This window comes from Haliaeetus albicilla, chromosome 28 (genome assembly GCF_947461875.1).
Source record: "Haliaeetus albicilla chromosome 28, bHalAlb1.1, whole genome shotgun sequence".
In the NCBI taxonomy this organism is placed as follows: Eukaryota; Metazoa; Chordata; class Aves; order Accipitriformes; family Accipitridae; genus Haliaeetus; species Haliaeetus albicilla.
The window spans coordinates 4,712,899-4,727,699 of NC_091510.1; the positions used below are offsets into that span (position 1 = coordinate 4,712,899).

General features: G+C 39.4%; 1 protein-coding gene across 4 annotated transcripts in view; it reads right to left on the reverse strand.

The window, feature by feature from the left end:
• Window positions 1–649: 649 nt before the first annotated feature.
• Window positions 650–14,801, reverse strand: part of NUDT4 (nudix hydrolase 4) — a 35,544-nt gene continuing 21,392 nt past the window's right edge. Inside the window, exons 3-5 of one of the 4 annotated variants that reach the window (XM_069773398.1) lie at window positions 14,126–14,170; window positions 11,543–11,630; window positions 650–5,680 (exon numbers count right to left, since the gene is read on the reverse strand). In XM_069773398.1, coding sequence (XP_069629499.1) covers window positions 5,670–5,680; window positions 11,543–11,630; window positions 14,126–14,170 — 144 coding nt within the window. In that variant the 3' untranslated portion in view covers window positions 650–5,669. Of the gene's footprint in view, window positions 5,681–5,914; window positions 9,654–11,542; window positions 11,631–14,125; window positions 14,171–14,801 lie in introns of those variants that run through there. The other 3 variants (XM_069773399.1, XM_069773396.1, XM_069773397.1) reach the window with 3 other exon arrangements.

A 14,801-nucleotide genomic window follows, 5' to 3' on the forward strand; every position in this document is an offset into this window, starting at 1 on the left:
GCCTTTGTACAGTTTATTTTGCTGTGTTTTCATTTCTCTAATGTGACAATCGTATTTAAAAAAGTTGAAACCAGAATTGACAATTTGTCTTCACCAGTCTGACAGATTAAACAGTAAAGAGGTGGAATTCACAAGATTCTTTTGCTTCTGTTTGCTGACTTCTTTTTATTAGCTTCTGTTATGTGGGTGACCTTACCTGGCCAATTTAATACGAAATTGCATTTGGAGTGACTTTTAGAAACAAGCCTCTGATGTAACCGTTGTAACCATAATTTTAGCAACGCATTGATATGCATTTTTGTGGAAATAACCATAATGAAGTAGGAGGTTGAGAGCAAATGGCAGCACTAATTATGAGTAATCTGCATAACTTCTTTGCTGATTGTCATCAGATGTTAGGCTACACAGTTTTCTAACTTCTGTGATTCCTGCCCTCTATTAACATGAAATACCAGTGTGTAGAACCACTGTTACAGCCAGCTTGTGTATTGACTGATGTTTGCTTAACCACTTACAGCTAGCGCCTCGTAACACTGGTTTTCTCTACAAGCCTTATTAAGCTACTTGCTTGAGCAACTGGTCTGCTTAAATAGCAACAAAGCTTCTTTATTGGAGGGAAGGAAAGTGCTTAAACACTTCCTTCTCATCCTTGTTTTTTGTGTAGGCATCTTGTCTGGGAGTCCAGCATCTTTTCTGGGAACCCATCTTATTGCTTCCCTTGATTTCTTGTATCCCTATTCTCTTTCTTTCCTAAGCCCTCTCCCTCAAAAAAAAAAAGGGGGGGGGGGAGGGGGGGCAAAAAACCCCAAAAGCTTAAAAGCTCTTGGGGAGGCCAACCTGAAGCATATAAATGACAGCTTGTAGTGGTTGCAGTAGGGAGTGTTTTGTCATGCAATTCAGGGGTATGGTTATGTAGTCTATTGGTATTCTCCCTCTTTCACCTCTTCTGACTCGTGTCATCTGAAATTTCTATAGAATGTGGTGTTATTTATTGTGCTCTTATGTAAGATGAAGAATATCTATTAAAACTACGTTTTCCAACAGACAGTGCTTTCAGTGGTTAGTAACCGGTATTGTCCCTCAGTACTCTTTGTACCATGGTTGAAGCTTCGTTCAGAATTCAACTTTTTCACCAGACTGAGCTATTAAAAAAACTGTTTTAAAAGTAGTTTTTCTGTGTTGAATGTAAGCCAAAGTTGCATTCAGGGCTTGTAACAAATTGTTCGTCAGAGTGGGTAAGCACCGTTAACCCTGCCTTCTTGTTACAAACGAGCATGTGTTTGGGTTTAGCTGGCATACATCCCGTATGCGCCATTAACATGGGCAACTTCTGCGGCAGGCAGCTGAGAGTACGTGAGCTGTGTGGTAGACCCTGGATTCGCTTCACCTACCTCTTAAAGCTTTACCTTACACTACACAGACAGCTTTCCTCAGCTCTGTCTCTAGCCCGAGGACGAGCGGTACCCCCAGAGGACAGTCCGACCCACCTAAGCATCCCCTTTGAACGTGGCTTTCCCTTCCTTCGGGAGAGAAACGGGACCCCAACTGGCACTTACACAATTTAACTTCCAACTCAGTGGGATGAGTCAGACCCAAGGTCATTTAGCAGATGGCTAGGTATTTGTACGTTCGGGGCTTAAAACTTGGCTAGAGTTGGCAGCTAATCGGAGGATGTAATTAAAACTGAGTAAGTTCTTGATGGAATAGTTAATATATTAATAGAAAAAAATCCTCTGCCTCCACTTGCTAGTGACTGAATAAAGTGGATTACAGAACCATTTGAGTACACAGTAGCCAGTATGTGTCTGGGTTCTTTTTTTGAACTATTTCAACAAATTTGAGATTTTATTAAAGAAGTCCATGCTGTCTGAGTTTGAATGTGTGAGTCCATAGTGATGGTATATCTGAAATGAATGGTGTAAAAGGATAGGTAAAATACTGTATCTGAAAACTCTAGAGTCTTTTCAAATGGTAGTTGTAATGAAGGAATTTTTAAGTGGGCTTCCTAAAAACTAAAGTTTGTTTGTTGTGGGGTTTATTCATGCATATTTTAATCCTTTTAAAGTTGATGATATATATTAAATAATACATATTTAACTTTTTTAAACTTGATTTAAAGCCCTGTATAAAGCCAGGTTGGGAATTTCGTTCTATCTTATGAAACTTTTAGGCTAAATTCTTTGAAGCTGGTTAGATAGGACTTTTTCCTTGGTTAAGCAGGTGTATATTCACAGCCACTATCTGAAAGTCAAAGTTACTTCTTTTTTTATTATGTCTACCATTACAGATGGTTAGCAAATGCAGCTATCTTTAAGGGAGCATTAGTTTTATCTTCAGTTTTAGTGGATGTTCATCAGATAAATTTACAGTAACTTTAAAATGGGTTTCCTCTAGCATTACTGGTGCTACGTGTCAAACATCCCAAAATCCTGAGCAAGAGTGGTGACGTTGCATTTCGTGTGTTAGTGTCTGGGTAGTAACTGTGTCACTGTTGAGCCTGGGTTATCACGTGGGCTCTAAAACCACACGTGCAAAATACTTTTGCAGTAGTTTCTTTTAGATCAAGAGGAGGATTTGGAAGGCTTTCATTTTTGCATAACCGTTCAGTGGTGGTCTCTTAACGTGTAGCTGTGTTCTGTCATGTGAAGTGTATTATCACTGGGAACTGATGGAACAGGTTTTTTGTATCTTAGCTGACTTTAGTCTAAACCAAGTGAAACGTTGCTTCTATAGCTTTCAAGAAAGTGCATTTCCAACACGTTGAGATTATTGTGAAACATCTTAATGGACTAGTAACATCAAAAATTGTGACATCTCGATTTATGTACATTCCTTTGTGGGCTATTTTAGGTTTTTTTGAGGGTTACTCTTAAAGTAAAATGTCTGGTAGGTTTTGTCAATAACATGTCTTGACTGTAATGTAATATGACACTGAAATAAAAGGAAGAGTGGTTATTCGTTACATAGACACTGAGCTTCATTTAACTGTAGTGGGCTGCCATCAGTGTGCAATACAGGTTCCGAACAGTTCTTAACGTCTCTTAAAATAAGGAAGATAAACATTGATAACTTCTCTCATAACGCTTTCCAATTGCTCTGGCTTTTTTCTTACTTGTGTGGGGTGAAAAGAGCAACACCTCTGTCCTAAACCCATCGGAGGGGGCTGCTGTGGTACACAAGTTCAGAGGATGGGTTTGCTCTGGGTTTTTTTGCCTCCCTGTGTTTAAATCTGCCTGTTTCAGTACAAGACTTGCCTGCTTCAGTGCAGTTTGGACAATTTCTAGTGCAATCAATTTCATAGATCTATTAAGCTTTGCTAAACCATATTACATTCTGAGCACGGCATGAAGTTAATAATTACATGTCTGCTATGATGGATTTCGTACTGTGTATTGCAACCTTTCCTGTCAAAGTGTGTAGGAAGATTTTAAAGCAAATATCTAATTGTTATGTTGCACTGAAGTACATTAGAAGGGTGGCATCAAGCAGCTAACTGCTTTCTCTGTGGTGGTTGCTTTTGTAAACTCCCCTCAACGCTTACAGTTAGGTGTGAGCAAGTCGAGTATTTGCTCTTTGTCTGCAGGGCAGAAAACTAAGGATAAAAACTGCTCTGATTTGAAGGGCGGTGGTGGAAGCTGTCAGCTGAACACTACCCACTGGATGACCTGTCTTAGGAAAGGGAATTATTACATCCCAAGATGACTCACCAGGGTAGCTCAGGATGTTGCTAGGGAGTTGTCACCATTCGTCATCGCTGAGACACTGAATACTCGAGAATCCTCCCCAAGGAAGCGAGCGCTAGGAGGTACGTACAGTACCTGCGGTTTCTGTCTATTGCACTGCACGAGCCTTCCCAGATAAAGAGATTCGTGCAAGTGTGGAATGTAGGAGAAAGAGTTTTATTTTTTAAAAAGGAGAATATAAATTCTGTCACATGGGAAACTCAGCTGTGACTGGAGTACTTGTTGCGAAATTGTGTTTCAGATACTCTGGCGTAGGTGGGGCTCTTCAGAGCTGCTGCGAAGGAGTATTTTTGGTTCAGGCCGAATCTGCGCCTCCCTGCCCGACCGGCACCCGAGTTCAGATGTCCACGATTTCTGTAGAGAGGCTTGCAAGGTCAGTCATAAATCAAAGATTTCGTGTGTGATGATCAGTTTTTGCTTGCTGTAGCAGGTGTGCTCAGCTCAGCCCGAATACCTGCTGTGCCTTCAGAAGTACTGCTGCTGGGGTTTTCCCATCAGCTACTCGTTATTACAGGTAACACTGAAGGCTTAGGATGGGCACTGTGAAATCTATGGAGGGTGTCTGTGGTCTTATGCCCTGTGCACAGTTATTAAAGGCACGCTAATCTCAGAAGACTAAGACACAGTAAGGTGATGCTAACGGTACTGTTCCTTTCTTCAGTTGCTGCGGATGTGTGCCTGCCGTATTCAAGGACAGGTTGTGTTAGTGGCGTACCCAGAAGGCAGGAAAGAAGGAAGTGTTTAGGAGAATTAAGCTGCTGAATGGCAGCAAAAAGTCCCGTAGGACAAGGACCTTGTTACGGAGTCTGGATGTAACAGGCACCAAGCCACAGGTAAGCCAACACCAGGGTCACGGCGCGAGGTGATGGTCTTTGGCCAGCAGCGTGCATTGCCGTACGTGCTGCTCCATACTGTCCACCCATGGGAACTGGTGGCAACAGATAATGAGCAAAGCTGTTGGGAACCAGGGCTACCACTGGGAGCTGCTCAAAGTTCAGTGTGGGGCATCAGGCAGATAGCAGCTGATCCTACAGCAGGCTCATGCAGTGGTCTGGAGCCTTCCCAAACTCAGCTCTTCGAACAGCATCTCCTGCTTACTTAGGGACGGAAGATTGCCCGAGAGCATTGCAATACTGTTCCTTGTGTGGAGCATTGTCTTCCTAATGTGGACACAGTGCTGGCTTCAGCACTCGGGCTGAGCACACAGTGCTGAGCTTAATGCCACAGTAGTACTGAGGCCAGAACAGTAGTGCAAGTACAAGGGTAAATTTAAAAAAAAACCCAAAACCATTCAACTTAAAGCTTGAAGATTCTTACTGTCTTTCTGAGTCTTGGAAGAGTCAATCATTTTGCCTCTCCCTCTGTGTGTTGTGCTTTGATGCACACTCTGCCCCTACTTGCATGCTTCAGCTTCGCATGATGCATGGGAGATGTTCTGACAAGAGCCAGACACAACTCCAGTAAAACTCTCTTAAATCTGGAGAGGAGAAGGATGTGTGGTACCTGTCTACTTGTCAGAAGTCATACAGAGAGGGGGAACAGAATAACTGCTCACTGTCAAAATGATGTGGAAGGAAGCAGGTTCAGAAAACAGGAGGAGGTGGGTCTGCAGCAGCAGGCTGAGCTCTGGCAGTGCTCTCCAAGCTGGGGTGGGTATTCGAGATGTGTTCTAATGGGGAGTGTGGTGTCAAGTTCAAGGAAAAGAAATCCATTCCTTCTAACAGCACAAAGAAACCATGTCTGGCTGGGGAGGATCCTGAGCTAGAAATAGCGGTAGGCAGGGGGGCACCTGAGGCAAACACTTACTGTCCTGCTGTTCCCAATTCCTACAGGCACTGCTGAAAATGAGGCACTGGGCTAGATGGAACTTTGGTCTGACCTGATGCAGCTGCTCTCTCTGTTACTGTGTAGATCTTAAATACATGTCTATGCTGCAACTGGAAGACACAAAGAATGAAAGGAGAGTGAGAAATCTCATTGGTATGGGCAGCAGTTACTGTGAGCTGGGATAAGCTCTTCAGAGGGCTCTCCCCCAGGGCTCGATGAAGCTAGAGTGCAAGGATGAGGCAAGAAGTAGGACACATTAGGTGAAACTAGGTCTATTTTAGATGGGATGGAAGACTCTTGCATGAACACTTTTGCAGTATTTGCGATGGAATGACTGCATCATCCACAGGACTAATTTAGATTTTATTCTGGTATTTCTCAAATATAAAAAGTCAAAATTCTTACATCAATCTTTAAAGGAAATCCATGCAAGCAGGTCAAAATGTTTACAACTTAATTTGCTCCCCCCATCCCCCCCAACCCCTTCCCTTCAGTTTTCACTTCACAAACCATGTTGGTAAGTAAACCAAGTGTTTGCCTCTCAGTTTTTTTTTTTTTTTTCACAGCACATTGTTAACAGACCAACGCTAGGCTAAGTCAGGGTGCAGTAAGCACCAAAATAAGATCTTCACTTTAACAGCCTCTCTGCAATACCTTGGTATTTTTCATGGTGTTTAAAAGCACATCCATTTAATGTAATTCTGGCTCTACATGATTTTAAACTTTAAGGCTATTTCTATTTGATACCACCATAATCTAACTCATTATAATCTCAAAACCTAACAGCCAGGAAAAGCAGCAGTGCAAGCTAGACTTTTTGAAAATTGCAAATGACAACCTGTCTCTTCCCTTTCTCCTCTGGAGAACCACATCTGGATACATTTTACAGAATTTATGGCATGAGAGAAATCCCAAATCTGCTTTGTATGAAATAGGTTTGGCCCATCTAAATAGAGATTCATGTAAAACCAAAATGCTTCTACATTTAAATGGATAGATAGTAGAAAAAAACTTTAGCTTTCCTACTCCCATTTTTACACAGACCTGTACTGTTGAAGTTTAGTGTCAGATTTTACTAGGACTGAAGCCATACCACTGCCTGTTTACTACAGTTGTTCCCTGTAGCATAACTGAAGTGTTTTCACTTTACCTTTACAATTCACAGAACATTTATCTCTGAGAGGGAGTAGAAGTCAAACTAAGCAATACAGCTTCATTCTGAAGGTTGCATAGAGACTGAAGAGATTTATACAATGAATGCTGTTTAAAAAAAAATATCTGTCTGGCACTACTGAACAGCTCAAATGCGTGTGACCAAAAAAATAACCAAAATATTTATAGGCAATCAACTCTGAGTTTGTTAGCAACAGCAATACTGTACATTTTTACATTATTATCAAATACATAATTCAAGAGTTACAAAATAAGATCATGCATTACCACTAAATCTCATACAAGCTTGGACTGGTTTCATTCCAAGAATCTGAAACTGAGACAGAAGCAGTTTTTATGAATAAGGACTCAAACTCTGGATTCTTGTTTTAGCTTTCACAGATTCTACATAATCTTGTTACAAGAAAGCCTGTACAAGTTTGCTCAATTTAAAGTGTAAAAATGACTACTGAACAAAAAAAGTGAGCAAAGTGATCAAAAAGGGAGCTAAATAATTCACTCTTTTAAAGGCAGCTTTAGAGCCAGAGGTACCCTTACACACCGTCGGTATGATTTTAACAAAGATTAGACCTTCAACACACTCAACTCTGCCACCTTCTCCTTCACCTGGCAAAACAGTGCTTTTGATAGACCATTCAGTTTAAAGAAGCGAGCTGAGCAAATGGTGTCCCAATCTGCAGCAGGTTGCATGTAAAATAGGCGTACGCTTGTGTGCGCTGCTGAAATATCAACACTCCTTCCGCAGCCCCCCACCTCCCGACCGAAAGGCTGGGTGAGCTGTTGGCAATACTTCCACCTTCAGGTGCACCTGAACAGAGTTGTGTGATCTTTCCAGTTCTGGAAGTGACCTGGAATAGGAGATACAGGGATGGAAAGCAGCATCCTACCCAACATTTCAGAAGTCTTCAGCTCTGTGGCTCATGCCTCTTGTCAGTAGTATTTATGCCTCTTCAAAGAGAGCAGCATTAAGAGATCAGATCATCTGTCTCCTTAGTTTCACTGCATTTACATATGGCACAAGATTGGTTTTCTAAGGAGTAACTTGTGGCAACAACATTTTTTCCTAAAAAAGTGTAACAGCACAAAAAAATTCATAGCAGCATTTTACACAATTTGTGTTAAAAAAGTAGAAGTTAACCATTTGTGTATTGAGTAACAAAAGGTTTAAATTACATTTATTTTCCATTTTACACTCACTATTTACTAGTTGGACTATTTACAAAGGTTTAAATGTTGTGTACGAGAATGAGCTTTACCCAGAATAAACTTCACATGTGAGGTAATGGTCTACCTCAACCCCTGTTTTGGCTGGCTATAGAGGAGGTACAGTTGGGTTTAGATCCTAGAAAAAAGTCAGAATTAGGATGTTCATATGAATTAGATTGCGTTCTTATAGAAGAAACCATACACACACATACACAGAGATAGTAATCCTATGGTAAAAACATTAAGACCAACAGTGGATTTTGTTTTCATCTTTTTGGCTGAAAAAGAGGAGAAAATAATTAAGAACAGGGAAGTTGTCAGCTGTACCTCATTTATTCCAACTAAGTTTTTATCAAGAGGCCAGCTTTTAATTCAAGAAGCTAAAGCAATTGATGTTAAAACAGTAAAACTGAAGCATTTAAGAATTAACTTCAAATTGGGGCTTTCAGCACACCTTCTGAATAAGACAAAGGAACATTATTTCTCCACTAGTGTAAAGTAAGTATCAACCCACCTGTCTCCAAGCCCAGGATGTACCACTACTGGTTCCTGCTGGGCAAGACACCTCAACACATGCTTGCTAGCAGACACCTCTGCAACGTTAAGGGTGCCCCTTGGGTAAGTCTTTCTTTCCTCTAAACATTTTTAGATTACAACAGACTGCAGGAACACTACATAAGATGCTTTCTGTTGAAGCTTACAAGTTTTTGGAACCTGCAGTATTATTACAACGCAAACAAAACATTATCAAAATGCTAAAAGGAAAAAAAAATGGGCAAAGAGATCTACAATGCTCTTCATGTAAGTCTTCTGACAGTTCGTCAGCTGACGAAGTGATGAAACAGAAGTATAGTGGATAGTTTTGGTAGTTGCAAGACAAAATTATTGTTCTTGCTCTAGTTATACATTACATGAAGACTGCATAGGACAAGGCAACCTTTTGGATAACTGAGGCAAGCAGTGCTTAGTGTCGGTATCCTTTGCCCTCGACGGGCTGAACATGGTTTAGTGCTTTATTGTAGTCACACTTACGCATCTCTGCCTTCAAAGCACCCATTTACCCAAATACTGCCATCTTAAGATCTTAGCGCTTCATCTGTGGATACCAAATAAGAGTTTAGTATAAGACTATTTGCTCAAGCTTTTTTCTAAGCAAGTACTCTTGCAAAACTACTGACTAAAACTGACAAGTCTTAAATAAGCTGAACACGACTGAGATGCTTATTTTATTTTAGCAGATATGGAAATTTATATACTCAAGTTTCTTCTTTTTTTTTTTAAAAAAAATGGCCTGTTAAGGCATCTTAAAAAAAATCCATATATGGCTTTGGTTTGCTGAAATACTATTTTACATTGTTAAAAAGGAAAAACATGTTCAAATAAATTTGACATTATGACACATTCACATATTCCACTTAGAATTGACAGTTATACAGATGCCTACATGTGATCACAGATGTCTCCCCTTGTGATGACATGAATAAAAAGGTAATCCAAATGTTTATCTCACAGTAGAGGGCAACCCAGAAGTCTGTGCAGAAGTGACATATAAGGAGTTATTATCTGGAAGAGGGGGAACCACAGAGTTTCCATTAGTGGGTGAACAGCTCAGTTTCAGTTTTTCCAAGTACTCTGCATGAACAGGCTTGTGACACTGAAGGACCTTGATTGCATCTTCTACTTTAAACCATTCTCTTTTCCTTCCTGAATGAGTATAATCCACAAAGAAAAACAGTTAAAAACTTGTAACAGCACCATTTATTGCTATCTGATCATTCACTTTTTCTCATTTCTTTTACTTTAGAAGTTCAAGCTGTCAGGCAAAAGATAGTGAGAAGACCTTGAAAGAACAGATGAACACAAGAGATTCACTCAAGCCTACTGAAATGGAGTTCATAGTAAAGCCTTTCCGATAACTCTCTTGAAACAGATACTGGGCAGAAGCTCATATAACTGTTCATATGCTCCAAAAGCCACATCTAGTCCTTACAGAAAAGGATATTACTACTTAAATTACTTAATACTGCCTTCCTACATTGTCATACCTAGCAGAAAAACCAATCTGAAGAATGAACACGTATGCATGCATGCATGAAGTTACAGAAGAAGAATGGCTTGGTCTGATTTCGAAAGCAGTGCTCCATACTCAAAACATGTCCATGTATGGAGTTACTCAGGTTAGCTGTAAGTTTTAAAAAACAATATACCTTATACCAGAGATAGGTTTAGGTAAGTTCTAAGAGTTATCTTAGTAAGGTAGTCCTCAGACCATCTTTCTTATACAAATGAATCCTCTAAAATTAGAGGCCTCTAAAAATATTTATAGACACAGTCAGGGATGGTATTGTTAGAAGTGGGATTAATTCTGTTTTTCCTTTGGTTTTAGAGTTTTACAGGTACTATGCTTGAACATTATTAAGACATCTATAAACTGCTTGTTTAAAACCAAGGTTGTTCATCCACTGCCAGCAGCACTGGATGCTCCCCTCTACCCCACAGCCTGGCACTAAGCAGGAACGGAGCAGTACTGTCCTCACAGGTCCTGTGCAGTTCCAGGTGCAAAAAAACCCCCTCAAAACAATCCCACCCTTGCCAATATTGATCCTCTTAAGTAATGGACCACTGATCAGTGTTGCTGTACAGGGGACCTGACGTGCAATGAAGAGGGTGGACTCCCCACAACTTGGTAGTACCAGAAACAAAACATTTTCTCTCCACCTGAAAAACTGAGCAGTTTTAAAATGACCCTTACAGTTACATGCCGTTTGCTGACAGATCACAGTGTTAAGTTTATGAATGCTAACACTCCTAAAGCACCCCCTCCTGAAAAGGGCAAAGCATAACCAAACAAGGTAGGATGTCAGTTTTTATACCAATTCTTAGTTAACTAAAATTTCAGCTGGACAAATACACTGAATGAACTAAGCTTTTTTTTTTTTAACTTAAGGACAAAACCAGTTAATGTTTACCAAATTAAATTCAAAGTGGAAGATCCATACAACATCACAAAAGATGTTAACCTAACTAAACTGCATGACAGTGGTATCTGTATGACGTAGATGTATATATAGGAATAGATACCTCTTAAGGTCAGCACTATCACTACTAAAAAATTACGCTACAGTGAAAGTAAATACTAGTGATTTCCCCCCTCCAGGAAAATCAGGGGAAAAAGAACGTCATCAAAACTTTCCAAAGATTCCTCACCCCCAAGACACTTTCAAAACCACCCTAGAGTATCAGACAGCAAAAAATCCTACTTTTTAAGGGAAAAGTAGTTAGTCAGTAAAATATTTGGCCTTTAAAAAAGAAAAAATTAAGAGCTGTATCAGCAATTAATGATGAAGTTAATTCCATAGTAATACTTAGAATACCCTAATTAATATAACATAAGAGTAACACAATATGTCGGAAGCAACCCTAGTTATATGTGTACGAAAGTGTGGAAGAACATCATCACAACTTCCAGTAATTTCAGTTTATAGGACAGAGTTAGTATTCCCCCAAGAATTATATGAATTGCTTCAGAAAATGAAAGAAGTGTGTTTAATACATTTTAAGTGTAGCACATAAGGACAAGAGAATGGGTTTACCTATATTAACTGAATCCTCCCAGTCTTCCAGTATTTCCGTCACAGTAAGAACATAAACATATGTCCTATGCTTCCGATCCTGGTTCTGCTTGAATATTAGAAGTAGACGTTTTAATTCTCAGCAAAAAATAACTTAGACTTAGCACAACTATAAGACTAGAAATTACTTACCTCTGAAGGATACTTGCCAGCAAAACCTGGCTTTTATTTTCACTAAATAAACATCTGTGCTGAGTAGGCCCAAAATGATGGGAAAACTGACATTTTATTTGAAACAACAGCTACTCTATTTTACTAGGCTAAAAAAAAACCAAACCCCCTAAAACAACCCAAGCAAATTTGAAGATCATGAAGTGGGACCAAACTATGTTCTTGGTCATCCAGTTTAATATTAGCAGTTGTCCACTAGTACTGCCCATTACTTATCTTTTATGCATGTTGTAAATTACCACTGTAGAGTACATTTGCTAAAACTGTTTCCACAACTCATGTTCCTAGATGAAAGGTTATTAAAAAACCTTTGCAAGATGGAACCACTGCATCACGTGGCCAGATCATCTATGCAACGCTGGCTATAAAGTTTCACTCAGTAAGTGAGGCAAATTAAATAGCCTATGTTTGCAATCATGACAAATGCAAAAATCATTACCATCTGTTCACTTGACAGGTTTGCCACGTTTGCAGCACTAACCGCCTACCTGGAAGCACACGCTTTTTGAACAGGGCAAGTCAAATCCAGAGGCTGACAGAGGTAGTCTGCTCGGGGCAGGGTCGCTGTGCCGCAGCAGTCCACACAAGGTCTATGTGGACATTACTCCCTGCTAGCTCCAAAACAGGCTAGCGTACTGTCAAAGGTGCTAGCGACCCAACTAAGCAAACCATACTGCCCCTTGGAAAAGGACTGAGCTCCTAGAAAACACAGGACCATCTACGATTACAACTATATTAAGAACCAAGAGATGTTACGCCCTAGCTCTCCTTGCAGATGGTTTTATCCTTCCACCAATAACCATTCCTACTTAACTCTGTTTTGCTACAAGCTTAACATAGTTTTAAGCTGTCATGCTTTACTAGGAAATAAAAATACTCCCAAGACTGTTCTTTGTCAATATCACTATTAAATGGAGTAGATACATCTGTGACATGTCACCTTTCTGGCTGTAGTTCTAGAATAGGACGACTCAGCAGCAGTATCGTTTCCATCTTCTCTTAGGTCCATCCCCAGGTTGCAACATGTGTCCCCCTCAGTGGTACTAACAACTACTTGTGGGGCTGTGTTGTGCAACTGAAGTAGGGTCTTGATTTAAGTTAGGACTAACCTAGAAAAGTGCCACTCAACACAGATTTTTTTAATCTCCTCTGGTCTAGACGGTGGTAGATGGCTTAAGAAGAACATACAGCTGAATTACCAAAGAATCATCATCCCTTGCAGCCCTTGTTTTAAGGCAACAAGATGATAGGTATCCCATCTTTTTTTTTTTTTTTTTTTTTTTTCTCGTCTGAGCTGGGAAATACAGAATAGTTCTGTAGACTAACCAGCAGAGTTAAAATACAGGCAACTTTTTAATGTGTAGGACCATCCAGGTGTACCCAAACCCCAAACAAATCAGAAAAAGGGTGAGTGCTACTGACTACAAACAGGAGCTTCTCTAATTTTGTCATGGTTTCCATACTTCACAATGGGAACACCTTTAGCACTGTATCAACTAGTCATACCATACATGACTAAGTAATATTTCACATAGGAAATCCCTATCAGGAATACACTGCCTCCGAAAGTTGGTTTTATAATTAAACTGTGAATATTCTTATCTAACTACTAGACTAAGGGACTTCCACTCTCACCCATCATACAGCACAACATAATAATGCTGGATGTGTTATGATCTGAAGACTCACACCTACATTTCTAGTCTGCTCCTGTCTAGAACCTGAGCAGAAGTGGGCAGCGCCAACACTAAAAAAAGTTATGTCTAGCATGCATCCTTGTGCTGTCAGTAGCTCAGTCTGATGTTTACACTATAAAATACAAGTTTTGAACTACATAGTATTGCTAAAGGTTAGATTTATCTGTTATCCAAAGCCTTAGCTTTTTATAGTGAATCGAAGCCATAATGAGATACTTCATATACAGACCTATCAATTTAGGTGTGTGAAAGTTGTCAAGCTACTTCAGCAACATCTAATCAGAGAGGAAAAGTCAGAATAGTGCCTCAAAAAAGGCATGTGTGATATTTCAGAAATCCTAGATCTATCAATGTTGGTTTCACTTTTTTTTTAAAAAAAAACAAACACCCAAGCTTCTAGATGTTGTCCAAGTAGTAATTTAATCTTTCCAGGAAGGTTCCAAGTATTTTGAAATCCTCCTATTCAAATCTTCACACATCATGTAACAACTAAAGGAAATCACCTGTCTAATGTAGCATTTCCAGCAGCATTGCAAAATTATAGGCAGGCAATACTGAAAAACTTAAGTCTGATGTTGTAGTTTATCAGCTCTCACAAAAAAAACCCCAAAACTAAAATAAAACACAACCAAAAACCAACAAACATTGTTTTTAAAAGGTAAAAGAAATAGCTCACCTCAAATATCCCAAGCAGTCTGCCTAGCTTTCCCTTTACGCCAGCCTACAAAACAAACAGGAAAAAGTGTTAACATGTGCTTTTTAATTTCAAAACCTAAAATATCAGTACCAGTCTCCTATATCAGCATACTCCTCCTTAGTAGGGTTATTTAAGCAAGTGTTTTAACATAAGTTTTAATTAGACAGTGCTGCATTGCTTCTGGAGTTTCTATTTTTAGAGTACTTAAAGTATTAGAACACAAAAGCTTGTCCAAATGAGTGGATCAAAGAATGCATAAATCTTTCAAGTTTTCCATCCAGACCAAAATACTGTTTTTACTTTACATGTTCTTTTGTACTCTATTTTATTAAAGAGATAAATGCCATCCAATACTGAAATAATCTAGGGAAGTAGATAGGACAAGAGATAATTTCAAGTAGAATAATAATAAATCTAGAGAGGGAATCATTGAAACTCCATTGCTATTTTACACAGAAACTTAAGTCCAAATCTTAAAAATACAATAACAAATTAAACTGTAGGTTACTGGGTGGATCTTGCAGCATAATGACTTAAAGTATGCTAATTTTCATACAAAAGCATAGCTTTTGGTATGTAAGCTTAAAACCAAATTTATATCCCCAATTCTCTACAAACAGTTTTGAATTCTTTTTCTAGTTAGTAATATTACAAA